At 37.9% G+C, this 25844-nt stretch overlaps 1 protein-coding gene across 1 annotated transcript; it reads left to right on the forward strand.

Moving 5' to 3' along the window:
- The first annotated feature begins 81 nt into the window (after window positions 1-81).
- Window positions 82-25288, forward strand: ACTR2 (ARP2 actin-related protein 2 homolog (yeast)). Its single transcript, XM_010575051.1, has 9 exons — window positions 82-219; window positions 6088-6198; window positions 11735-11950; window positions 16061-16133; window positions 18521-18657; window positions 19466-19615; window positions 20329-20474; window positions 20878-21010; window positions 22214-25288. The coding sequence occupies exons 1-9, from the start codon at window positions 82-84 to the stop codon at window positions 22382-22384; spliced, it is 1275 nt and encodes a 424-aa protein (XP_010573353.1). The 3' UTR covers window positions 22385-25288.
- The last annotated feature ends 556 nt before the right edge of the window (window positions 25289-25844 follow it).

Below are 25844 nucleotides of genomic sequence, written 5' to 3' on the forward strand. Positions count from 1 at the left end.
CGGCGAGGGCCGCGCCGCTCTCCGCCAGCCCCGGCCCGCGGGCAGCCGCCGCAGCGCGGGAGGTCGGTGCGGGCCCGCGGAATGAATGGGCGGGGGGAGCGCGGCGCGGAAAAACGGCCGTCCCGGCGGTTTGCCGGTTGTGCGCTTGTTTCTAAACCGGCTGAGCAAAATCTACCGGCCGGGGGGGGGGGTGTCTTCGGTGCTGTGTCTGGTGGGCGGGTATTGTGTTATGCCCCCCCCCGCCCCCGCCGGCATTTTGCCGTTTTACCGTGAATATCTTATTTCCCTACGAAACCTGAGCAAGTCTCTCTGTAGCAACGAGCGTTTAACACAAAATACCGATTTTTAAAAAAAATTCTGAATGAGCGCATTATACGTTGACCAACCAGGGATGTGTCCTCTGTATGCAGGATTATTAGTTCTAGGGAAATGTTCGGTGGGTTTGTTTTGGTTTTGTTTTTTGTTTTTTTTTCTTTTCTTTTGCGGCTGCTGGCCAAAATGGAGCATCATCCTTTCATTAATACTTTCCTGATCTGCAACATACTCAAAATTGGCATTTTTTTTAATCAAGAGAGCCCCAAAGGTTTTCTCCGCTTCCTTTCACCTTCTCCGCCGCCCCCCCCCCGTGAGTGGGCAGGCACCCGCTAGAAATCCGTCCTTTTGTCAGTGGTACGCAGGCTTTGAGGCGCTTTGACAGGAAGTGAAAAAGATACCATTTTAAAGCAAAAAGATAAGATACTGTAGGTGGATATTCCCCCTCATGTTTTGTTTAGCAATCTAGGGTTTCCCCCAGTAAAGAAGTATTATGTGGGGAGTTAACAGAGCTGACAGCATGTGAAGATATCTTGAATGGCAAAAAAAAAAAAGGACGTGTGGGGTTTTTTATAAACACTTGAAATAAAGAAGATTTTTTTTTTTTTAAAGCCAAGGAGGGCATAGTTGAGACAAAGGATGTCGCTGTTAGAGATTCAGCATCCTGAATTAGAAGGATTTCCAATTAGCATCTGAAATGATTAGAGTGGTTCAGGAAGAACAACATCATATTTGACAATTCTGGGGTTTGACGCTTCTGATCTTGTTTCTCCTCCTCTAGCAAAAATTATCTTTAATAGGGCTGGGGTCTGGAGCCTTTGGGCACTTTTTACGCTATCATTTAGAAAAAAGAAAAAAAGAAGGCATTTATCATTTTCTTCTTACAAAAGGATGTGGAAGCTTTTTTGTAGTTTGTGTTGGGTTTTTTGGTTGTTTGGGGTTTTTTTTTCATTGTTTAATACTCTTATTGTCAGGCCCATATCCAAAAAAAATTTTCGAGGTTCATCCATTAGTGTGGTCCTTCACATAGCAATAAATCATTGAGTTGTAAAATGTTTAGTATATCAGTAGTGACGGCAGTGTTGTGCTTTGGCTGGTGTCAGTAAGGTGTGAGGCATGGGGTAGAAGCCATTATTTTTACCCAATTTTCCATGCTGTGTTTGCAACACAGATTTTGTGCAGTGTAACATATCTGTGTGTGCTTTTAAATTGAGAGACATCTTGGAATGATATGGGTTTTTTTTCCTCTGTGAGTTGTACCAGCAGGATATAAATAACTATAATTGTGGAAGGTGCCTTTATAGTGCCACTGCGGTGCCGAGAGGAGGGGCCTGTGTTACTTTACCTTGTGTTGCTTTGGGTTGTGTTCAGCCTCTAAGCAGAAAAACATACATATGGAAGTACCTTGGCCACAGAGTTTACTGTGTGGGAGAGCAGAGTATCAAGAAATAATTGTTAAATTAGTAAACTCAAAATATTTACATTGAATTGGGATAATGAAAGTTGAAGAAAACTCCATTCAGTAAATCTTTCAAGCCTCAACTGCGTATTGAGATTATCAAGTAGTCCTATATTGTCAAACCAGTATTTTTATAATAATATTTTTTTCTCTATGACAAAGAAGAGATGCTTTATGTCAGAGTGATTTCTGATACACTGTGATATGTCATACTTAAAACCACAATTGAAAGTAAGTCTCTTGCCAGTGCCAGAAATATTACATAAAAATGGAGAATATCTTCAGAAAAATCAGATGAGATTTTAACTTTAGGCTTGTCTTTGAAATTTACTGTTCTTGTTATGCTGCAATAGGACTTATAATGTATCTGGCTGCAACCACTCTTTGAGGAAGAGGTGACTAGAAGGAAGTTCTTGAAACATGTAATGTAGGAGAGAGGCAGGCAATGGCACCTCAAAGGTCTAAAGCATTAGTGATGGATGTTCTTATTGGTATAGGACAAATGGTAAATTACTTAGCGGCCTGTAAAATTTCTCTAACTGTGTTTAGGGTTTTTGTTTGAGAGTTGCATCAATGGAAAGTATCAAGCACAGAGACCTGATAAGAATATTAGTATTCATTTTAAAACTTGTCACATGACCTGTTTGTGAGCTTCCTCATTCTTTTTGTTTGAAAGAATACTTATACATACAACTTCTTACTATTTGATGACTCAGTAGGAAGTGAAAGAGTTGGTATAAACCACAGTGAAATGGAGAAGAAACTATATATGGTAAAACTTCTTACATACAAGGTCTTGCACACAGGCAAGCTAAGTAGCTATTCTTAAAACATTCTGAATGTATAGCAAATGCATGCAAAAATGAATGATGATGAATTTTGTCTTCCGTACAGAGATGGGTAAATTCATTGGGTGTTGGTGTTTTTGTTCAAGACATGATGTATACTAAGCATTGTACTGAAATTATATGATAATTGTTCCAAGGGGGTGCACAATAGGAGATGGAAGAGAAACAAGCATGCTATACTTAAATTTTACTAGAGAGTTTCAAACTGAGTGTGGCAGGGACAGTAAGTATTTAATGTCTGGCACTAGAAAAGAGAAGCTGATTAAGTTCCAGACTACTGCAGTTCATAACACTTAATTGAACATTTTGGAGGATCTCCTTTAAGGGGTGGGAAGGAGAAGTATCTTATGTTCTTTGTACCCCTTCAAAATCTAAAACTGTCCAGGATCTGTTGTTATATCTGTGTTTGTTAGGTGCATTTACCTATTGGTAGTTTTACCGAGTCTTGTTCTTCAGCCATAATATCCAATGTTATGTCATCACAAACCTACTGAACCAGCTGAATATTCAGTATCATGTCAGGGAGAATACTACAGTGGGGATGCCCTCGCTGATGGGGAAGCTGACGTACAAGGCTGACTTGTTCTCATCTTCACCAAATGTAGCCTGGAGGGGGAAGTTTCAGATTTGAAGGGGAAGAGACAGTTAAAATTCTACCCCTTCTATCTGCTGCTGAGTTTATCAAACTTTGTAAAAATGTCATTTTTTAAGGTGCTCTGTTCTGGCCTGAAGGAGGTAGGGAACAGACCACGAATGTCCAAGTTTAATCTTGCTCATTGCAGTTCACATGGATTAAGTCTGGTTTTGATTGTTTTAGGCTGGTTGGAGAAACGACAGTCTGCTTTTAAAATCTAGGATTTATTAATTGCCAACATTGTTAACTACTTGGGAAGGTGTGCCAAGGTCTTAACACAGAAAGGGGCTGGAAGTTACTATTACAGTTCAAATAGTAAGAACTTAGAATAGTGTTTTTGTAGGTTGGCATTTTCTAGGTCAGCGTAGTTGTATATTTTGAGAGGTATTTTTAAGGTTGGCCAAGACGCACGCACTGATTTTGTGCAGTAGTCATTTTGGTCACCTGTCTCAGTGGTTGCCCTATAAATCTCGGGGTTTATTTGCGTAGTTGGCAGGATTTAGAAGTGTGGGTAGCGGAGCTTCGTGAGGGGTGCTGCAGTAGCTTGAGTTGTAAAGACTCATTTAGGTGGTACTGGTCCTGTTACTTCTCTTGACCAGCATGGTGATGACTGGTAGGGAAGTTGCTTCATGCTGGGGGAAAGAAAAGGAGGAAAAGCTGCAAGCAAATATATGGGTGTAAAGGTGCATGGGCTACCTGGAGGTGCTTATAGTTGTACTCGGAACAATTTATGAAACCCTAAGCTGGAGGATGGGATTGTATGGGCTGTTTTATAGAACTTCCTTCTAGCTTGACCAGGTCCTGCACAATGAAATTTATAACAAGCATACCTAAACACTTGTCATTGCAACAAAAATTGTGTGATTGCCCTGAATGCAGTAATTTGCCAAGTCTGAAAGAGAGCTTATTTTTTTAAAAGATTTGGACACCATTATTTGGACTTGGCTCAGTCCTTCAAAATGTCTCATGTTTCCTCTGGTATCAAACTTTGGTAAAGTCTTCTGATGTATTCAGGTAGTGCGATCCAGAAATGCTTGTGGCTACTCTGCTTTCGCATAGCAGCACTGCGTTCTTGAATACACAGATAAGATCTGGGTAAGTCCTAGGTAATTCTGGCCTTAATACAAGCAAAAGAGTTGGTAAGTACTTGCCTGTTCAGAAAACATGGATTGAAGTAGAATAAGTGAAGTATACACAGTGTCATTCCTCAGGTATTCCAAACAGCTGTGCCTTTGGAGACAGCAAGCATTGAATGGGTGAAAGAAATTAGGATCACAAAAAAAATTCCCTTCCCCCCTGTATTAGCCCAACTTTAGTTAAAATATCTCTTGGCTCTTTCTGTAACTGGCTTTATAAATTTCTTTCCAAAACAGATGCCCTTTTTACTGCAGTAAGGCGAATAATTTAGATCAACAGAAAGTGACTTTTCATGTTACTGTTAGTGTAATGGCAGAATTCCCCTCAGCTGCAACTAGCTGTACTCTTTTCTGTGATAATTGTTTCAGTGGCAGTCTTCAGAAAATGTTTGTGAACATTTTGGAAATTCTAGCAGATGGCTTTTAATACAACCTGAAATGGATAATTAAATTTTGGGGCAGGGTCCTAAGGAGGCTGTGAATTGTCTGTCCTTAGAGGCTTCCAACACCTAACTGGTCAAAGCCCTAAGCAACCTGGTCTGAATTCAGTGTTGACTGCTTTGAGCCCAAGGTTGGACGAGACGGCTCCTGAGGTTCCCTCCAACCTGAACGATCCCGTGATGCTGTGTTACTGCTGTTACCGTTGAATAATTTTGCAGATGAACATGCATAATGTTTAGTTTGGGACTGCAGGATTTTGTTCTGGCATGCTGATACAGCGCAGTACTCAAAGTATGCATCAAAAAGAGAAGCCTGCTCTATATGAACTGCAGGCTGAACATCAGAGTATGGTATATGAACATCAGAGTAGGATAGCCAAAGAGCATAATTTGCTGATCCCCTTTAGCTAAAATTGTATCTTCTTGCTGGCACATTTAAAGTTCTTGTCACTAGAGGAAGCTCAATTGTAAAACTTTGTATATATTTTTTTATGCTCAGTTATTCCCCACTGTTTTCTTAGTGTATATGCTATCTTGGGACCCAGTGATACAAAGCTTCCTTTTGTACATATTTTGGGTAACAAATGCTCTTTCAGAGTATCCTGTTTGGTCTGAACTACCATCAGCTGAGGTTTTGGTTGTGCTGTTGGTTTTAGAAGTGCTTACTGCAAAGTCCTACCTTTATCCTTAAAAGAAACCCTGAAAGTTATGAAACACTGAGAAATCCATCTGAATTGCAGACTACCTGCTAGTTCACTGTTAAACACTTTTTATAACAGCATTATACCTGAATTCACAAGGGTTTGGTTTTTTTCTGGTGTGTAATTTGCTATGCTACTGTGTGCTTTAATTGGAGAGGCAATTTAATTTGGTCTCATTGGGTACTCATTATAAGGGGATCCATTAGAAAATGATGGATTTTGGGTTGTTAGAGAATTTTTTTATAGAGTGGCAGGAAATCCAAATTCAAACACTGGACTGTTTTACACCTCTCAACATACTTAGTCGTTTTAATACTGTTTCTCAAATAATCTGACAGTCTAGATTCAGAAAACATTCTGGAAAATACTTTAATTCAGTTTTACAGTTCTACACATCATCTGAAATGTGCAAAATTTATTTGAAAGTATAAATCTAATTGGTTTCCGGTGGGACACATGCTCTTAAATTTGGGCTTTTAATTTTTTACTCCAAACCAGGTTTCTGTTGGCAAACAAAAGTAATGCATGTTCTGATAAAATTATTTATTCCTTTTCAGTTTGTGAAATGTGGCTACGCAGGCTCAAATTTTCCAGAGCACATTTTTCCAGCTTTGGTTGGAAGACCCATTATAAGATCAACTGCTAAAGTGGGAAACATTGAAATCAAGGTAAATTTTTTTCATTATTATTCCTTTCTGACACATAAAAATATTTAGGGCAGCTTTTGACTTATGTAATGTTTGGAAATGCCTTTCCCTTAATTCTCCTTTATGCTGTTTCACTATCTCTTGATTAATTTCTGTATTGGCCTGTCACAAACTACAAAGTTATTAAGAGGGTAGTCTAAAGCACTGGAGGTCTTCAGATAGTACATCTGAGGAGGCAGCAGGTAGGGTTCAGGTGGTTCTGGGCAAAAAGGGGCTTCAGATGCCAATATGTAAATGTTGTCAAGATTAGAAGGCAGAAATCAGACCAGAAGGGGGGTTGATGTTTGTCACCGAGCTGTACTGTGAGATTCTGAGACAATGCTGAAGAACTGCTGGAGCTTCCAGGTCTTTCTGTGCTGTTTGCTTTCTGCTCACAATTGATCATCTGTGATCTTGTGCCAGACTTTTAACCTTGGATGTGTTTGCATTTCATTGTTTCTATTGTTTTTCTTTTCTTTTCTTTTTGCTGTTGATAGATGTAGGCATTCCACACCAGTTAGAGATGGGGAGGCTGTGCTCAGGCCACTTTGTCTTGGGATGTTATTCCAAGCTTGGAATGGAGTGACACACAACTGTTTGAGAATCTTTTTCTGAAGTCTGGGGAGCTATCATTTCTCCCTTTATTTTGTAATTACAGAGTAATGCTTCAAATGTTAGTAGTTGCTTCTGCAATACAGGCTTCAGTAAATGTCTTGGCCCTGCTGTGGTTACATCCTCCTTTCTTGCTTCTCGCCATGCATTCTTACCTTGTGCTGGTTGTACTGCTTGTATAGTCGTGTGGTGAGCCACTTTTAGTGAGCTGATCGAACTGAAAAAGAGTGATTTCTTTGTCAGGTAAAGTTTTGACTACGTAACTAGATAGTTGTGCAAGCTCCAATTTGAGAGCAAGGCAGAAGAAGCAGGAACTAGAGGGAGAAGCAGGAGGCAATGCAGAACTGTAGAAGCCCTCACTTGGGCCAGTGAAGGTCAAGTAGAACCACACATGTACAGGCTTTCAATTTTGCTTTCCCTGTTGCTTCTGAGCAGCAGGTTAGTAAAAGGAAAAAAAAACCCATCTGCCCAATCTTGTTCCTTATTTTCAGAACCCTATGGGCGACAAGGAGAACTTCAATTATCTGATTTCTGCTGTTGGCCTGTTAAAAGTTAGTCACATCAGCAGAAGGCCGTACTAGGAAGTCAAGAGGATCAAAGACATCAGACCTTTCTGAAATGCTTTGTGGTTTTTTTTTTTGTTAGGTTTTTTTTTTTTTAAATACTGCAATACCACTTACCTTGTGTCAGCTAGGACAATTTGGTCGAAAGGATGGAGATATTTCCCTTTCACAGTAGGCAGGAGGTTTTGTAAGAAGAGGGAAAATGTCTTCCTTTCTCTTGCAAGACTTGGAGAGGTGTTTCTTCGGATATCTACTTGAACTTAATGTGAAAATTTCTTTAAGGAGGTCCTCGTAAAGTTTTATGAAAGTTACGCAGTGATTTACGAGTCTTAAGTCCAAGAAAAATTCTCTTGCATGAAATCTCATTGTTGAAGTCGTGTTTTCTTTCCAGCTGATCTGATACAGCCTGTCCTGCCAGTTTTTGATCCTCTGATTATCTGATAACTTAGTTTAATGTCATTACAGATGACAGTGTGGAATTGGAAAGATAGGAGGTAAAGTCGGTGGTTGCTATGAAATCAGTGCTAAAGAACCAGCAGACTATATATAATTTTGCATGCATTGCCCATCTTCTGCTTGAGCGTAGATCACATGGGTGTATTTCTGAGTGTAAACTGTGTCTAGATTCTTCCTAGAAGTTTTACAGCATCTGCCTGTAATAGCTTGTCACTCTTTCTTAAGGAAACAGTGTATCAAGAGAAGAAATCCCAGCCACAGGTAATTTGGGTATCCCAGTAGGATAATAAAATAGGAAGACTTGTTAAGTGTGAGTGCTGTTTTTCTGTGTGAGAATTTTGCAGATTTCCTAAAAAAATGTATTTTAGCAGGTGAATTTTATGCCAAAATTTAATTCGAGCCATTCACTGCAAGTTCTTACGGGATAAGTTTAAAATTGACTAAAGGAAGCTGGCAAGAAGATTATCAGTTTAACTTTTCAAAACTATTCAGAAAAGCTGTCATTTCTGTGAACTTCAGAAACTCTGTGAAGAGTCTGGAGGTTGATAAAACAGTGGTTATCATCCATCTATTGAGTTACCAATTTCAAGTTGCTTCGTCCATTTTTTCCTTCTGGATTATCATTTCAGGCAGCAGTGGGGATATAGTTTTTTCTCCTACTCAGAGTCCCCAGTTCAGGACATAAACACAAAAGTTCAGTTATTAGTGGGATTATTTTGCTTAAAATTGCAACCTTAAAACTCTAAAACTAGAAGCATAGAAGGCAGGACAGATAAGTAGCTTTGACTATTTGAAACAATCAGGATTTGGGGGCAGATCAGACCCAGCGAGTGACCTGCTGAGCCATAGTTCATGTCCTACAGTTCTGCTCAGTTTCTGCCAAAGACAACCTGGAGAAGGTCATTCTCTGGATATGAAGTGAGGAAGAAGGCCATGCTCTGACCTGCCTCTGTGGTACTGCCTGTGCAAAGGCAGCTGCCAGAAACTGTACGCACTTTCCTTTGACACAGCTTGCAGAATAAGTAGATTTGCCCTAATGGTGCTGATAGTTATCCTGTGGCTTTTGACAGCTTAAGTGACTCAAAGTGAATTTAATCAAAGGAAGAAAAATCTCAATAATCATGGAAATGGCTTTAGTATGACTTTGGACAATGTTTGTACGCCTACACTTCAAATATCTCATAGTGCTTCCTGGCTGCTTTAATTATCTTCTACCTCCGTAGCTTGCTATAGGGAAAGAGCTTTGAGACGCTGCTCTTAATACTGCACTTCATGATTGCTTATTTCCATTCTGAGAGTAGATGCCATAATTTAAGTAAACATCTCTTACCTGATTCTTTTGGGGTATTTGTTCCATGATATATAAAGAGATTAACCTGCTTATAGGTGAATGCTTTTATGTTACAGTTTTCAGTTCTTGGGTATTTAAAGCAGAATTTTTAAAACAAAATTTGAACTTAGCATTTGTCAGAGCTAGTTATGGTCAAATACCTTGTGCAGAGTCTTGTCTAGTTCAGATAAATGCCTTGCCCGGGGTAAAACTCCTGTGTTACAGAATATTTATGCACAGAATCCTATTTATGAGAAATAGTCAGACATACTGATCTTGTTTGCAACGTAAGATGCATAAACATGACATGCCACTGATATGTAGCATAGCTTTCTTTAAAGAGACACTTTAATCTGAGATCCTGAGAATGTTAGTTTGGCTCTAACTAAACTAACTCAGATCATTTCCTGCTGTACATGCATCTCTTTTCAGCCTATTTCTACTGTATACTTAAAATAATTTGAGAATTTCATTTAGGCCTTTTCTGACTTTCTTGCTTCTACCTTCTTTCTTCACCTTTCTTGACCTGTTGAAGTAGAATAACAAAAAGATGGTAAGTGAGGTGCCCCTGTGCTGTTTGTTTACCATTTTTGCTTGATGGGACCTAGTAGCTGTTATGTTATTTTTTGATGCTATTCATTGTTTTGTCTTGTCCTACATTTTACATTTGAATACATACTTATTTTGGACGTTGTTCATTGCTTTGGTTTACTAGCAACTAATTCATGAGAATATTTTATGTATTGCTTCTAAATGCTACATAACCTGTAGTTTTGCAAGATATAAGAATAACTCTTAAAGAGCAACATGAGCTCAGCATCTTTAACAGTAGAAATTGCTATATTTAACATTACAAACCAAGAGCTTGAAAAAACTTTCAGATTTCAGTTAGACAAATATTACTGAGTACCAAAGCGGTGGAAACATTGAATATCATGATACGGGTTCCTCTCTGCAAATTCAGTTGTGCTGTCCTTCTTCCTCTTCACCTACCAAGCGCACGTTTGTTAGTGTGCTCTTGAGAACAATTGTTCTGCCCTTTAACTTTGTTTTAAAAGGATGTGAAAGTTTTGCACAACCTTCATTGAACATTTGAATAGCAGCTTTTCCTGGGCTATGTCCTGTTTGACAGCATAGAGCCTCAAAGAACAATGCACAAAAAAGGCTTCTGGTTTTTCTAACTGGTGGAGTTTCTGTCGTCTTAAATTCTCAGGAATAATGTGGCTGCATGGTGGAGTTTTCATAGTATGGTTTCACTAGAGTACATTTGATTTAAAATGTTAGTCTTGACTTCTGTCTTCTGTACAGTGATCTACTGTGCAAGGGAAAACAAAATGCCTTGCCAGGGAGAGGGGTTGGAAGAGGGATGGTTTGATTTAAACTATTTTCAGTTGACTTCCTTTTTATATAGTCAACAGTAATTGTTTAGATTACTTCTTAAAAAAGGCATTATAAACTGGACGCTAGGTTTTTTTCGTTGTGCATCTTTTTTCCATAGCATTAAATAGTAGGTTGAGTAACCCTCAGTTTGAAGTTTTCTGTGCCACAGTAACCGCAAACTGCGGTGTCATGTTTTTGTATGAAGCAGCTGGGTTTTTGCAATGAAATGACTGTAATATTTATAGGTATCAACAGCACTGTTTCCATATTAATATGTTTTTACAGGCTAAATATGAGCAAGTCAGTTGAGGCTTCTTTAGAAAAGTATGGGATGTAATAAGGAGCAAAGCTAACATGTTACTGTGCATACTTCCTCTGGGAAATACGTGGGAAAGGAGAAGATATGATGCTACTAATTTGAATATGCAATGTTTGCATAACTAACTATAATAAACAGATTGCTTAATCAGTGTGAAATGACTATACAAACTATGCATTAGTTGGTTGTATTTGTGTAAGAATGCATTGCTGGGGTTTTTGGCTTGGAACTTTTGGCATGAAACAGACGAGGGTATATTTTGTATTTAGATGTGTCTCTTCACACCCTACTGACATAGGCAGTATGTAAACCATTGTTTCTTTTAATGTCTAGTGTGGAACTTCTAATCTCTTACTTGCTTTTGCTACTGTTCAGTATGCTTATTCACCACTCATTATTCCTGTTTTGGTATTGTGCACAGAAATTTGCAACATGCATGGAAAAATAATTCTGCCAATCCCACCTACTACCCTTATGTGCTATTTTGCATCTTGGCCTTTTGAAATTAGCATTAGATAAAAGAATTTTGGAGGTCTTGGTGAAGAAATGTCTGTACTTATAAAGGTCTTCGTGGTATCTAGCTGTAGCAGGGTTTATTGGTTTATTTAAGGTTAATTGGAGGATGGAATTAACAAAGTTTATTTTGGTAAAGGTTTGGGATGGGTAACAACCAAATTTAAATACTACATGAAATATGTTCTACTTTTCTCCTAAGTACCTGAAAATGATTCTAAAATGTGGGCATTGTTTAAGAACACAGTTGGACACAAGCTGGAGCAGTTCACTGTCATTATTGAGGATTTTGGTGTTTGGAAAACTTTGCAAGCACTGACGTGTTTCTATATTAAAATTTTACAGGATCTCATGGTTGGTGATGAAGCAAGTGAATTACGCTCAATGCTGGAAGTGAATTATCCCATGGAGAATGGCATAGTTCGGAACTGGGATGATATGAAGCACCTCTGGGATTACACATTTGGACCAGAGAAACTTAATATTGACACAAAAAATTGTAAAATACTACTCACAGAACCTCCCATGAATCCAACTAAAAATAGGGAGAAGATTGTGGAGGTATGTCTGTCTAGTAGAAACTGATATATGCTGTCATTGAAGCATCGCTAAGAGATTTTAACTTCTTGGAACATCTGATAACTGAGGCAAAGCAGTACTCCTGTTTTCTAACCAAAACTCGTCTTCAGCCATAGTCATGAAGGCTACTGTGGTTAAATTCAAACAAGCTGATCTCATTCAAAAGCTATAAGCAGGCTTCTTGTCTCAAGCCATATCCACAGTAAGACACAGAACTGGAAATGTATGTTTATCTTCACGTATCTAAGATATATTGATTACTAGCTATTGGATTAATGTTAATTACTTTAAATGACTTGGACTTCTGTAAGCCAGTAATGCTTCAGAGGAGATTGAGGCTTGAGCAAGATGATGCTTACCAGATGGAGCACTGTTATTGGAGGTAGCTGAGACAAAGGTGTGATGACAACCAGTTCACTAATCTTTGATTAATGATAGGGATTATCAATGAAAGTCTTCTAAGAAGGAAAGCCTGGTTCTTGGATCCTTGATCTCACAGTGCTGCCCTGGGCGACCTAAGCTCCATCTGAACCTTGCATTCATGTAGGTTGTCAGATGTATTTTGTTTAGCTCGAACCACGTGACAGACTCAGTTTTGAAGAGCAGTAATGTTTGACGTGAACAAAAAGTTTAGTTTCCTGTTTTGTTTTTCTTCTCAAGCATCATAGGTATTTTCAATTAATGTAAGTATTCAGTGTAACAAAAATGTAATTAAAAAATGTGTAGTTAGAGTAGCCGACAGGGCAGGGAAAAATGGGTTCTAAGTCTGAAACCATATCCATTTATCAGAACTTTGAATATGAAAGCTTGTGTATATTTTTTTCCCCAAAAATTTGTTGCTTAGTCTAGTATGAATTTATCATTAGCTGCTGACCTTTCCTTTAAAATACTTTTTTTGTCGCAGCTACAGTAGTGTTTTCTGCAATGTGGCAGTGAATCTGTTTGTGCTAATCTTTTCTTTCAGTGACCTGGGAGCAAATGAAGTGTAGTGAAGTTGGAAAAACTTAAGTGAAAAAAATCAAACTGTACAATCTAAATTCAGCATTACTTAGAAATTGTGGGCATTAGGGACCTATTGCATTAGGGACCTATTACCTAAGTATTATGCAATGCAACATTAGTAATACAGTCTATTGTATATCAGTCAGCTGTGGTGTGATAGACATTATTCTGGGTGGCCTCCATGTAGCAAGAATAGTTGAATTTCCTGTTCAGGCTTCTTTGCCTTTCAGCTGTCTACAATAGTATTCTTGTTTCTGTTTTCCTGCTAAACACAAAAGGCTAGGTTTTAGTTCTTCTCAGACTGAGTAATTTTATACCATAAATTGAAAAGTCTTGTATGGCTTCTGAAGTCTGATAAAATATTTGCATTGCTCCGTTTGCACTTTTTTTTTTTTTAACCCACTCCAGAGATTGTAGATGCTTGATCATGATCCAGAGGATTAGGAAGACCTAGAATCTGTTTTTGTAAATTTAAATCTGAGTTAAACAGAAGCTTATTGCTTCTATTAATATTTTGAATGGATTACAGTGTTATGAAGACTAGCAATGTCTACTTTTTAACTGCAGCATATTTATAGTCTTTCAATTTTTGACATGGACTCCTAGTTTTCAGGGAGGCTAGCCCAGTATGAAGCAGAGGACTGAATTAAGATTTATTTTTTTCTAAAGCCTGAAGTAAATATAATAATGTCTCCACATTTTGTGGTACAGTGCAGTAGCACTTTAAAATAAAAGCTTAGTCATCTGGACCATATCAAGATGATAGATAATTATATATGCTGTACTTCATTCTAGTAATTGTCTCTCCTCACCCCATTTTCTCATCAAACTCAGCTACATAGTAACAGCAGCAAGTGTTCAGTAGACAGCTATGTTGTAAAATATGTATTTTAAAAGTGCTCTTTCATTCTTAGCATGTACAAGACATTGGTTGCTCCTCAGCTTAACTGAGTGTTTGCTGTTTGTCTCTATCTGCTGCATTCTTATTCTGTAGTACCCTTAGGAGCAGCCAAACTGTAATGGCATATGATGTAGCTGTAGAGATACTCTAGCACAGTCGCTTCTAATCCTAGTGTTCTTTATCTTTTTTTCCCTATTTTTAATTCTTCCTTTCTATGCCCAATTAGAACATCACTTTGTAGGTAAACCAAAAGCTGTTGTCATGAGAAGGAAGAATCTTCTCAGGACAACATCTTGCTCAGTGTTTACACCTTAAGATTTGTTAACGTATATGTCCCGTGTCAAGGTGTTTTTCATGTCAAATAGAACAGACCTAGATGTCTTGAAAGAAAGAAGAACCCCGCACCAAAGGCCTGCATGGAAGTTATAAAAGGATTTTGCAGTGGCTTCTAGGATTTAGTACAACATGTGAAGGCAGTAACTAATGCCGTTTGAATATTCATTTTGTTGTATGAAGCTAAAAATTTAGATTTTTCTTAAACTAGTTTTTCATTTTGTAAGCACTGAGGTTGTTTGAAAGACTCATCGATTGGAATAGTGCTGGTTTTAGATAATGACTACTCAAATGGGATCTCTTTTTGAGTTGCTGCCCTTTCAACTGTTCCTTTTCTGGCAGACACTTCTGCTTCTTGTTTCTGGAGGTATTGCGTACGTGCTAAATTTTGGCCAGTACGGAAGTTACTAGCCAGCCTTGAAATGTCTTGCTCATGCTTAGCCCGTGCATCTGACTACTGTATTAAATTTCCTTTTATAATACCCAGTTCACACTGGGGGTTTATAAAAACCCAAAGCGTGATGTTCTCATGGCAGGGTGCTGTGCAGCTCCCCCTCTGTGTTCCTTTCTGCTTGACTTCTGCTATGCTGCATGCTTACAGCAAATATCCCGGGAAAGGTGGCATCAGTCTTCCCAGGGGTTTTGCAGTGTGCTCGATACAGCTATGAAATAATTAACTTGACTTTGCAAGGATCGGGTTTTTTATATGGGCTAGCCATTTAAAATCACGGTATTGTAACGGAGCAGGTCCTTTAAATAGTTCAGAATTCTAAAATTGTCAGACATCAGCTTTTTTCCTTTAAAAATATTTAGCTATCTTTTACTTGAGCTGTGGGAGTACTTAGGATTTAATCAGCTTCTAATCCTAGAAATTGCAGAAGTGCTCAGGAGGCTGCAGAATAGCAAAAGCAAAACTTCTGTATGTGCTGAAATAATCGGAGTTCATCTGTTTTTCCTGGTAAAGCATTTTGAGGGGAAAACTGCTGTATGGTATGATTTGTTTACTTGGCCTTTTTTGCATTTATAAAGAAGACAAGATCCTATAAACTCTACATCCTTTAATCTTAGACTGTTTCTTCACTGAAACTAGTTTAGTGGTTAGGGGAACCTAGTCCACAAGACAGGCAGTTACTTTTCATGTTTCAGTAAGAGTTCTGCAAACCTGTGGCTTTCTGTATGTAGCAGCAGAGTTAGCCCTACCTGTGCTATTTCCGTTATAGTGGGTTTTGCACTAATTCTAGAAGTTTGTTATCAGTTGTGCTTTAAAGAAGGGAAGAAGGTGGCCCAGATGCAGAGAACAACCTGTGACACCACACTGATTCTAGACCCATATGCGTAGGAGTGTTTGGTCTTTACTTGACATAGTCTGCAGTTGTGCACAGTCTGTAGGGCTTGATATGAAGGAGAAAAAAAACCTCTGAACTTCATTAGATTTAGAGCATACACCTTTAACAAACATTTCATTCCCAAGTCACATTTCAGTAATGAAGTACTTGGCTGATCTACAAGTACTGCCTCCCACTCATTAAGCACTTTGGAAAACAGCTCTAGTAAAGCTGCAGAAATTGGTGTGTGGGTTTCTTGAAAGTATTCACTTTCATTGCTAAACGGACGTGGAATATTTCATATGGCTCATCTTGTGTGCACAGGTAATGTATAGAGCTAAATGTACTACTTACTGCCATAAAGCAAGTAGGTTTCAAATGTGTGTAGAATCTGTATGATGAAATTTCTTGGAAAGTGTTTTTTATTAGTAAAAATACAGAATTCTAGAAATACAGTTTTCAAGCATCTATGAAACTTCTTTTAAGTATTTGGCCTTTTTTTGGATGTTAATTTTTGCCTTCATCTTACAGGTTATGTTTGAGACATACCAGTTTTCTGGGGTATATGTAGCCATTCAGGCTGTTCTTACTTTGTATGCTCAAGGTAGGCAAAGATAACTTAAAATCTGTGTGGTTTATAAATGTGTTGCTGAGCCAAAGTACTAATATGGTATTAATGGGTCTTGGATTTAACTCAACGCTGTTGAAAGTAAGCTCAGTTCTGACTTACGGGCTTGCTTTTTGTTTTGAGGAACTATTGATAGGTACTGTTATTGGTGTTATTTTCATGAACCAACTGTGGAGATACGCTTGTAAATGCGACAACCTGGTTTATCAAAACTGTCATTGTTTAAGGGTGTAGTCATTTAGCCTTTGGCATCAAGTCTTAATGACGTACTTTTGATTTTCTAATAAAGGAAAAATTTATTACCATAAGAGAATTTCAAGATGACTAAGTGACTTTTTTTTTTCACCTGAAAATAGTGCAAAATGTTCATTCTTTTGCTGTAGATAAACTAGAATAAGTGATCCTCAGCCTGAGGAGAAAATTACAGCTTCACTGGATTTGGTAGAAATTCCAACATTGACTTGAATCCATCTAGGATTTTAAGAAGTTACTCAAGCACATCAGGTCTAATGACATGACTCCTTACATCTGTTTAGTAGTGGCTTGGTGTATTTAGCTGACACATAGCAGGACATAAATATCCTTGTCCATTAACATGTCACCATAGTTTCTGTGTCCAAGAGCAAAAGTGATGGAGTACTGGGAGGGTGGTATTGTTATGCAAGTCATTAAAACTAGTTGGACCAAAACCTCTTTTGCAGACCTGGATATTAATTTTGTTTGCTGCGATCTGTGCTATTACTGCCCCCCCTCCCCCCCCCCGCCTTGTTTTTTCTTTGGTTTGGTTCCTTGTAAGTATTTAATTGACTAACATATACAGTCTTCAATTCTGCTGTAATTGTATTTTACCATATAGTGCTCAATTACTTTGTGAACAACAAAATGTGAAACAACTTAGAGCAGTCCACAGTGTTTCTATATACTATCACCTAAAACAATGTTGAAGACCTTCTGAGATATAAAAACCAAGTGGCACATAAATAGAGCATTTGCTTTTGAAAATAAAAGCCCTTTAAAACATCCTACTTATTTATATTACATTAAAGATTAAAGTAGTGGCTAAAATTACATACAGTGCCTCATTTCAGTGCATCACATTTTGTTGCTGCTGTTAAAACTCTCTTAAGCCTAATTGTTGCTTTTACCTGGAATTCTGCGTGCTCGTGTGCCTTTTAAAGGCAAAGGGGTTTATATATCAAAACTGAGTTTAATTAGGAAATTCTTCAGCAATTCCTCACAACAGTCTTTTGGAGTTAGGTGTAGTCCCTTGTGACTGACTATTTCCTTCCTTACTGCGTGTGTCCGATTGCAAACACAATGAGACTTGCATGGTGGTTATTTCAGTTCACTAATAAATCTGAAGATCTGATCGCACAGCTGAACCAAGGTGTGTTCTTTGGTTCGTTCGAGACAGATAAACAGAAAGCAAACAAATCGGTTACAAAGCTTGAGCAAATCACAGTAGCCAAACCAATGCACCTTGCCAATACATATTAAATGTTCCTTCATTATTTTAAGGTCTCCCCTTAAAATATGTTTTCTTGCTTTAGGTAGCTTATGAGAAACTACAAAATTGTTTTCTAATCAACTTTCACCATTAATTGTGCTTCTTATTTATTTTGTTAGTGAAGTAAAGAAACTTCTGTTTCTACATGCCTAGGACATCTCAGTTTTGTACACCTTAGAATTTAATGGGTTTACGGTAAACTTTTTTTGCCTGAGTTAATTTCTTGAGTCTATGAAAGTGGACCTTATTCAGCCTAATGCTATTTCTGTTGGGAAAAAAATTAGATGTGTGCTGTATAGTCCAAATATTCTCTACCTTATGAAAGCATTGTTTTGTTTTTTGAATACGAGTCAAAATCAACAAGTCCTAATAATTGTAACAAGGTGAACTTGTGGCCTGAATACCTCTAGGTTTCTTCATATTTGAGAAATTAATATGAGGTTGTGCATACACAGCTGAATCTGAGGAGGAGTTTGTGCCCCAACAAGCATTTAATGATCTTAGATACTCTCTTTAATTAGAGCACAATTTAAGATGTCAAAACACCAGATAAAATTGTGAATGGTAGAGTTATAAGCATCTAGGAAAAAGTAGAGGTAATACTTAAAAAAAAAATGCATGAAAGCATTTGTTACTATGAAAAAATTAAGTTTAAAATCCAGCTGAATGGAAATAACTGAATTTTAAATTGTGACTACTTTTCCCAAAATGATGACTAGGGGAGCAGAGGTTGTGTTAAGATTACAATGAAAAATGCTATCTTAAACTCGCTACTATTCTGCTCTATTTATGAAGGTGCTAATAAAAGTTGTACCTTTTTTTTTTTCTTTTTTCTCCTTCCTTCCCATTCTTTCAGGTTTGTTGACTGGTGTTGTTGTGGACTCTGGAGATGGTGTAACTCATATTTGCCCAGTTTATGAAGGCTTCTCTCTCCCTCATCTCACCAGACGGTTAGATATTGCTGGGAGGGATATCACTAGGTACCTCATCAAGGTAAACTGGAAAGAATTTTTAAGGTTGAGGCTGGTATCTGTGGTACATTGGTTCAAGTTAAAATCCATTGATAGCAAGAAACCACTACATATTTTCCCTTTATTACTCATATGTTAATTACATAAAGAACTCCTGTATTGCCTGTATTACTTCAGTCTATCCTTATGTTTCCTCATCTAAGTCACATGTGATATTATTGATACTATTCAGAGACTTCACATTTTCTTAGTGGCAGTCTTGTAGGAAGGGATTTTGTTCCATATTTGGGAAGGAAAAACTCAAAAGTTGGCTTTCTTGATACATAAAATGAAAACAAGATTGTATTCTATCAGTTCTACTAATTTATTTTCAGGAAGACTTCTTACAATGTGGAAAATAGCATAGTGATTCTTTCCTGATTATTAAATAAGATAGCATGTTTCATAGACTATTTGGCCAGTTTTCTAAATATAAGCAATATTCTGGATTGACAAATCTTACGGTTAAACTGGAATATTGGAGTGTTCTGAAGTGAAATCCTAAATATAAGAATTATTTTGGTTATCTCTCACTTGTCTTTGTAACAGTTATACTGAAAATATACTGAAAGTTGTAATGATAATGACGAAGAAAATTTCCCACACGGAGTAGTGCTGCTGCTATTCTACTTCTCTGGTAACAATGGATACACTGTGACAGATTTGACTTAATTTGCAGTTAAAAAAGGGAGATGAACTTTTAAAGATATGTGTTTGAATGTACCCATCTACTCATGAAGAGATCTGGACTGTTCCTTTAACTTACTGCTAACCTCATATGTTCCCTCTAGCTCCTCTTACTGCGAGGGTATGCTTTCAACCATTCTGCTGATTTTGAGACTGTTCGCATGATCAAGGAAAAGCTGTGTTATGTGGGATACAACATTGAACAGGAGCAGAAACTGGCATTAGAGACCACAGTACTAGTTGAATCCTACACGGTGAGTGTTTTGAGACAGCTTTTCTTGTCCTAAACTTTATAGCAGTTTAAATTCAGGTAGCATTTAGCTTTATTATTCCTTCTAAATTTTTCTTGGCAGTAGCTCACTTCCCAGACATAGGAGTCTGTAGAATCAGATTACTTGGTTCTGTGAAAACTTGTAAAAGCTTTTTTTTTCTTTTCAGATTTTCCGTAAGATTTTGTACTCATTTTTGTCATTGTAGATCCTTGAAACTTGAATATTATAGTACAGGAGCTTGTAGAGAAAGTGGACTTACTCTAGCGTGTCAGATTGTTCCAACTTCATCCATCTAGCAGTGACACGTATAAGACTGATATCTGGTGACACGAATGGTAAACTTGCTCTTAGTGGAAACTTCCTGTGATCACACATGGAAGAAAAGAACTTACAGGAAAGCATTACTATTGCTGTAAGATCATCTTTTAAATTGTTATTAGGAGTCGTATTGCAAGGAAATGTTTGGTATGTCAGTATTGATGTATCTGGTCCCTGATGTCTCTAAGTGAATTGCATAATGGTTGGAGAATTTGTGCCTTCTGTCAGTAGTACTGAATGACTTCTTGCAGTGGTGACAATTATCAACAATTTCCTGTTATAAAACATTAGGGACCACTGTAGGTCATTTCCTCCTGATTTGTTTAGTATCCAAGCAGCTGAATGTAGTCTTCTAAATGGTGTTTTTTCTTCACTAGCTCCCAGATGGCAGGATTATCAAAGTTGGTGGAGAACGGTTTGAGGCACCAGAGGCTCTCTTCCAGCCTCACTTAATCAATGTAGAGGGGGTTGGTGTGGCTGAGTTGCTGTTTAACACCATCCAGGCTGCTGACATTGATACCAGGTAAGAGCAGAACACTTAAAATCCTCTCTCAGGGTGCAGGGGTGATGCGAGAACTGCAGTCACACCGAATACATCTTTTGCTTTAGACACTAATAAGTGCACTGCTGGGGGAGGGTGTATACTGGGAGTGGGGCTCAGTCTGAGATCTTGAAGCTTAACAGGTTGTCTGGAAACTTGACTATTTTGGTATGAATAAGCAAGGATAAAATCTCAAAAGCACAATATTCTTTTTACTGCTGCTTTCTGGGATGCCTGGAAAAGCATGAGCAAGTCTGCCAAACTCATGCAAAGTCTGTCTTTGTGTAGTGACCGTTTTTTAGATTTGTATTTACTCCCCTGTATGTACATGTACCTACTTCTACTGTATGACACTAGAAAGACTTTTTTTTTCCTTTTTTTTCAGGTCTGAATTCTACAAGCACATTGTGCTCTCTGGAGGGTCCACCATGTACCCCGGGCTGCCTTCGCGACTGGAGCGGGAACTTAAACAGCTCTACCTGGAACGAGTTCTGAAAGGAGATGTGGAAAAACTCTCGGTAGGTACCGAGTTGCTGCTTTGTTTGTGTGGGGCTGAGGTTTATCCTGAATCCCCACTAGAGGGAACCAAGTAGTCAGAAATGACAGAAGCTGCGAGTGGCCCTCCATGCAACTTGCAAAATTGCTGCCTCTTGGATCTTCACGACTGTTTCTTGTATAGGTGGCTTGTGTGTATATACTTGCAATAGAGCCACCTTCTAGTCCATGCTAATAGCAAGTAATTTCTGAAGTCTTGGGTTAGTTTTGAATGTAAAATGGGCTGATAAATGCTAGGGCACAACTTGTAATGTAGGTTAAACAAAGCTAATGAGTTTGGTTTTTTTAATCTGTGAAAGTTTTGGTTCATGCTATAAGTGAAATACTCAAAAGTAAGAGGCTAGAGTTCTCACACACCTTCAAGTGGAATAAATTACCCTTGTTCCTTGGTTACTGTGATAAGCAGACAACAGCCACACACATGTTACAGAGGTAACACTGCATTGTAATGCTATCTGCTTTTCAAGGAGGAGATATTTACAGAGAAAATTCCTTTGAGTGGAGTTTGTAATGTTGAACTGAATAGAACTTCGCTGGTTCTTAATACCTGTTCTCTAAAAATCTTCTGCAGCCGTATGGAATAGGAGTCAATTGTAGAGAATGTTTTAAGTCTAAGACAATATTTCACACATAGCTTTGACTGTACTAATTTTTGCTCTTGAAGTTAGAGCTTTAGCATTGAAGAATTGAAGGGAATATTAATTAGTTAAGCTGGTCTAGATTGTGTAAGTTTAAAATCTGTTCCATTTGCCCTTCTGAAACTTGGTATAATTCTAAAATATTTTGTGATTTGATGATCTGGTAACTTCTGATAATTTTAGCCATTGAAGCTTAGGAAGTATTTTGCTCTTTACCGTGTTCATGAAATGCAAAAACACGGTCTTTAATTTTGTGTTCTGACTCCTGGGCTTTTTGTGGATACACTGAAAGTATAATTTTGGGGGAAGTGTCAATAGCTGTCTCTAATTTCCAGTGCAAAGTAGTTATTTTACTTTGGTTGCACAAGCTGGAAGCTCATGCAAAGTGCCCTATGCTAGCATTTCAGTTTTTTGGTGCATTTTGCTCACTAAACAGTTTCCATTTCATTGTTCTGGTGGAAAGCACAATTTTATTTTGGAAGGCTTTGTTTCAAGAATCCTAGTAACAGTTTCTTTTCTTTTTCTTAGAAATTTAAGATTCGAATTGAAGATCCACCTCGTCGAAAGCACATGGTGTTTTTGGGTGGCGCAGTTCTAGCAGACATCATGAAAGACAAAGACAACTTCTGGATGACCCGACAAGAATACCAAGAAAAGGGAGTGCGTGTGCTGGAGAAGCTTGGTGTGACTGTTCGATAAATCCCAAAGCTTGTTCCCATCACATGTCTAAAGCTTTTTTCTTTCATTGCCAATCTCTGAACTCACTCAGCTACATGCTATGGAAAGGCCTGTCTGTGGCCTTTTGACCCAAAGGTCAGGTTTTGTTCTGGTTTCTTGGGGTAGCTTTTGTTAAATGTTTCTTAATGTGGCTAAATTTGACTATTAAATTTGACCACTTCCCTGCAAACAAAACAGAGCAAGAGCAGCCTGTCTACTTCATTGTTCCTTCCCAGTAGGCAATTGGGTAATTCTGGTAGGCTTTTTCTTCTGGGTTTATTGCTGTAGTACTGCTAGCTTTTGTCTCTAGTTCACAAGGGGTTGTGTGCCTTTTTTAGCATCAGAAAACCTTTAAACAGGACTTTTTGCTATTGGATCATTGTGGTGGTTATCTTTGCATCTTTTTGCCTCTCTCTACATTAAGATTTTTTTTTTTCTTTCCTGCAATTAGAAATTTTGATTAAACATTGTTAGAAACTAGTTTAACTAGCTGGAATGGCTTTAACACACTGTTTTGATGTAATGTGGTTCCATATGCACTGCTGCCTAAACTGGCTTCTGAGGTGGTTTATCCTTAAAGGTGGTGGTGGGGCTTTCATACTGTATTTCTCTAAGTGAGCATGTACACAGTTGCCACAAATGGAGAAACACCTGATATTCTGGCAAATGTAAATTTGTGGCCTTAGGTGTCTTTTTCTGGAGGGAGGAGACAGGTTTGAGCTGTGTTGCTTTTCTGTTAAGGGACAGCTGGGGGTCACTCTGACCAAAATTGCCTCTTTTTATAGCTAAATTTTGGTACCATTTGTTGTCTCAGCATAGGGAGCAAGAATGTTAAATTAGCTATTCTGTAATTGTTAAGAAACTTGGATATGCTGAGACAGGAGCCTCTAAACTTCTGAAGAGATTTAATACTTTCAGAAATGCTTGTGAAAACTGTAACTATATATATTAAAACCCCCCAAACTAAGTTTTAAAAGTCTGTTTTAAGTGCTTGTATGTACATCAGAAGCACTTCTATTAAACTTTACAACTATATTAACGTAGTGCCAAGTACTTACTGCAAATGAATATTTCAATGACCAGTGTTTACTGCAGCAAGCAGATATTTATAAACAACCACTGGCAGTAGGTTATAAAGAATGACCTATATTTGTTCCAGTTAAAAATAACATTGGAATATGAGATGTTGGTTGGTAAATATCCACAATTCATTTTGTTCAGTCTTGATTTTTGATACTTAACATGGGATGGGGAAGGAAGTGAAAACCAGTGATGAAAATGCTGTTTCCAGAAAGTACATTAAAGCTGAGTTGTTCTGAAAAATAGAAGTTGTCACTAGTAATTATCAGCAATCTTCTCTGAGTATAGTTGCCTGTATTTTCTCCTACTAGTGGACTGGTAACTATCTTTGCAATAAAATCTGCCTTACATAAATAGTAGCAAAAACTGCTTGCATACGAATGCCAGTTAGACTTAGTTCTACTTTGCTTTTCATGGAAATATTATATCACTTCTTACTGGTTTTCCAAGCCTACCATAACATTTAAGCATAAGGAAGTTAAGGTCTGCTTTTGACTTCCAAACCTTGGAATGTATGAGATATGCTTTCATATACTTGCCATTTGTCTACATCTTTACATTAATAATTGACCCCAGGAACATGGAAATATTAAACTCCCTTGGATTCTTAAAATTTGCTTTCTTTCTAAATCGAGCAGACAGCTTCCTTTTGGCTGAGTGAGCCAAACAGGCAGAAACTATGTCTGCATTTCTTTAATAACAAGACAGTCACTATAGTATTGCTAGTAATGACCATTTAATTATAGGTGGGCGGGGTTTTTTGCAGCTATATTTACTCTTAACTTGAACAATATGAATTTACAGGCATGCCGGTCATGCCTCAGTGCATGCACTTAAGCAGTTACTAGATTTTTGGGGACATGAATGTAAGGGGTACTCTGAATTCCTGTAGTCTTCTGAACGTTTAATACACAAGATTTAAAAATGCTGTGGGCTTGCTTTAGAGCTATGGTTTCTCATGTGACTGTCTATGGGCTTTTCGGACAGTGTTGAGAATCATGGAAATAAACCAAAGAATGACTTAAAAACCTTTTTTGAATGACAATCTGTCATGTGATTATTCAAATCTAGACCTTGACCCTGCAACCCCTTTTCTAAACCATCTTCTCCCCTTTTCATTGGCTTTGGTTAGGTATGTGCATATTTCAGTAAAAGTTTTGGAATTTGGCCCTTTCACTAGAGACCTTCACAGCACCATGAGTATAAATGTCAGTTGATTGTGCAGAATCTTGGGTTTCCATGGAAACTCCGTATATATTAAAAAAAAAAAAAAAGGCAACTAGTATTTTAAATCACAGCTATCATGGATTCAGAAGAACGCATACGTAATCCAAATACTGAATGGGGTGTTCCAGTTGTGCTCTGTGTGGTTCTTCATGTGTGTGTTTGCACACATGAGAGTGTATGTGTGTGTTCTCTCAGCTGACAGCTTCAATATTGCTATGAAAGCAATCTGGTTTTAAAGTTTCAGGGTTTTTTGGTTGTTTTTTTTTTTTTAAGACCAAGTAACTTGAGTTGTATTTGCAATATGCTTCAGCTCCTATAAAATTAGAATAGAAGATGCTGCGTCAGTTGTAAGTTTTTTGGGAACACCCTATTTTTAATGTTAAGCTGCTTCAACACCACCACCACCCCCCTCCCCCTGCCAGTGTTCTAGGATGTTAACCGGTGTAACACAAATGGCTTTTTATACAGTTCTGAATAATGTTAACACACAACACTGGTTGAGACCATGAATGGAAATAAACATCTATTTAAATTGACAGGTCTTTTCAATACAATAATAAAATCAGATTTTTTTCAAAGTAGATTATGTTTGCTTTGTTTCCTTTGGGAAATCACAGTTCTGTCAGCTTTTCTCTAACTTCCATCACAAAACTATTATGAGCTGCTTATTCTGAGGAAATCTGACATGACAAAATAACACATTCCCTATTGATTGCTATCGTAGAGTGAGAAAAGCACCCCTACTCCATTCTCCAGCCAAGACTCCCCTCCTTCCATCCTAGTTTCTTTAAAAAGAAAATAAAATCCTTATGCTTGGACAGGAATGTTTTCTAGTTAAAGCTTTATGCTCGGTACTGCAAAACGGGAAGAGCCCTCAACTTGTATTGATTTCGGTATCCCTGGCTAAGCTCAGAAGCAACATAATGATGCTCTGTTGAGGAAAAATCTTGGCATTGCGGCCTCATGTGCTACTTTACCTGCATCCCTCATTTTAGCTGATAGAAGAACTGTATGAGGGGGCATTTAGAAGGATGCACTGATTTGCAGCAGTTCTTGCACCTGAAATTTTGTAATTCTTAACTTGCTGTGTGGATTAGTGGCTGACCCACTAATCATAATGCATTTATCTGGCTTT

This window comes from Haliaeetus leucocephalus, unplaced genomic scaffold (genome assembly GCF_000737465.1).
Source record: "Haliaeetus leucocephalus isolate CR32 unplaced genomic scaffold, Haliaeetus_leucocephalus-4.0 Scaffold450, whole genome shotgun sequence".
Classification (NCBI taxonomy): domain Eukaryota; kingdom Metazoa; phylum Chordata; class Aves; order Accipitriformes; family Accipitridae; genus Haliaeetus; species Haliaeetus leucocephalus.

What these genes read in the sequence shown, in the direction of transcription:
- ACTR2 (XM_010575051.1), top strand. Translation starts at nt 82, where the DNA reads ATGAATGGGCGGGGGGAGCGCGGCGCGGAAAAACGGCCGTCCCGGCGG. An exon ending in TCACTAGGTACCTCATCAAG is followed by an intron (nt 18,658 to 19,465) that starts GTAAACTGGAAA and finishes TGTTCCCTCTAG; the next exon opens with CTCCTCTTACTGCGAGGGTA. An exon ending in TACTAGTTGAATCCTACACG is followed by an intron (nt 19,616 to 20,328) that starts GTGAGTGTTTTG and finishes TTTCTTCACTAG; the next exon opens with CTCCCAGATGGCAGGATTAT.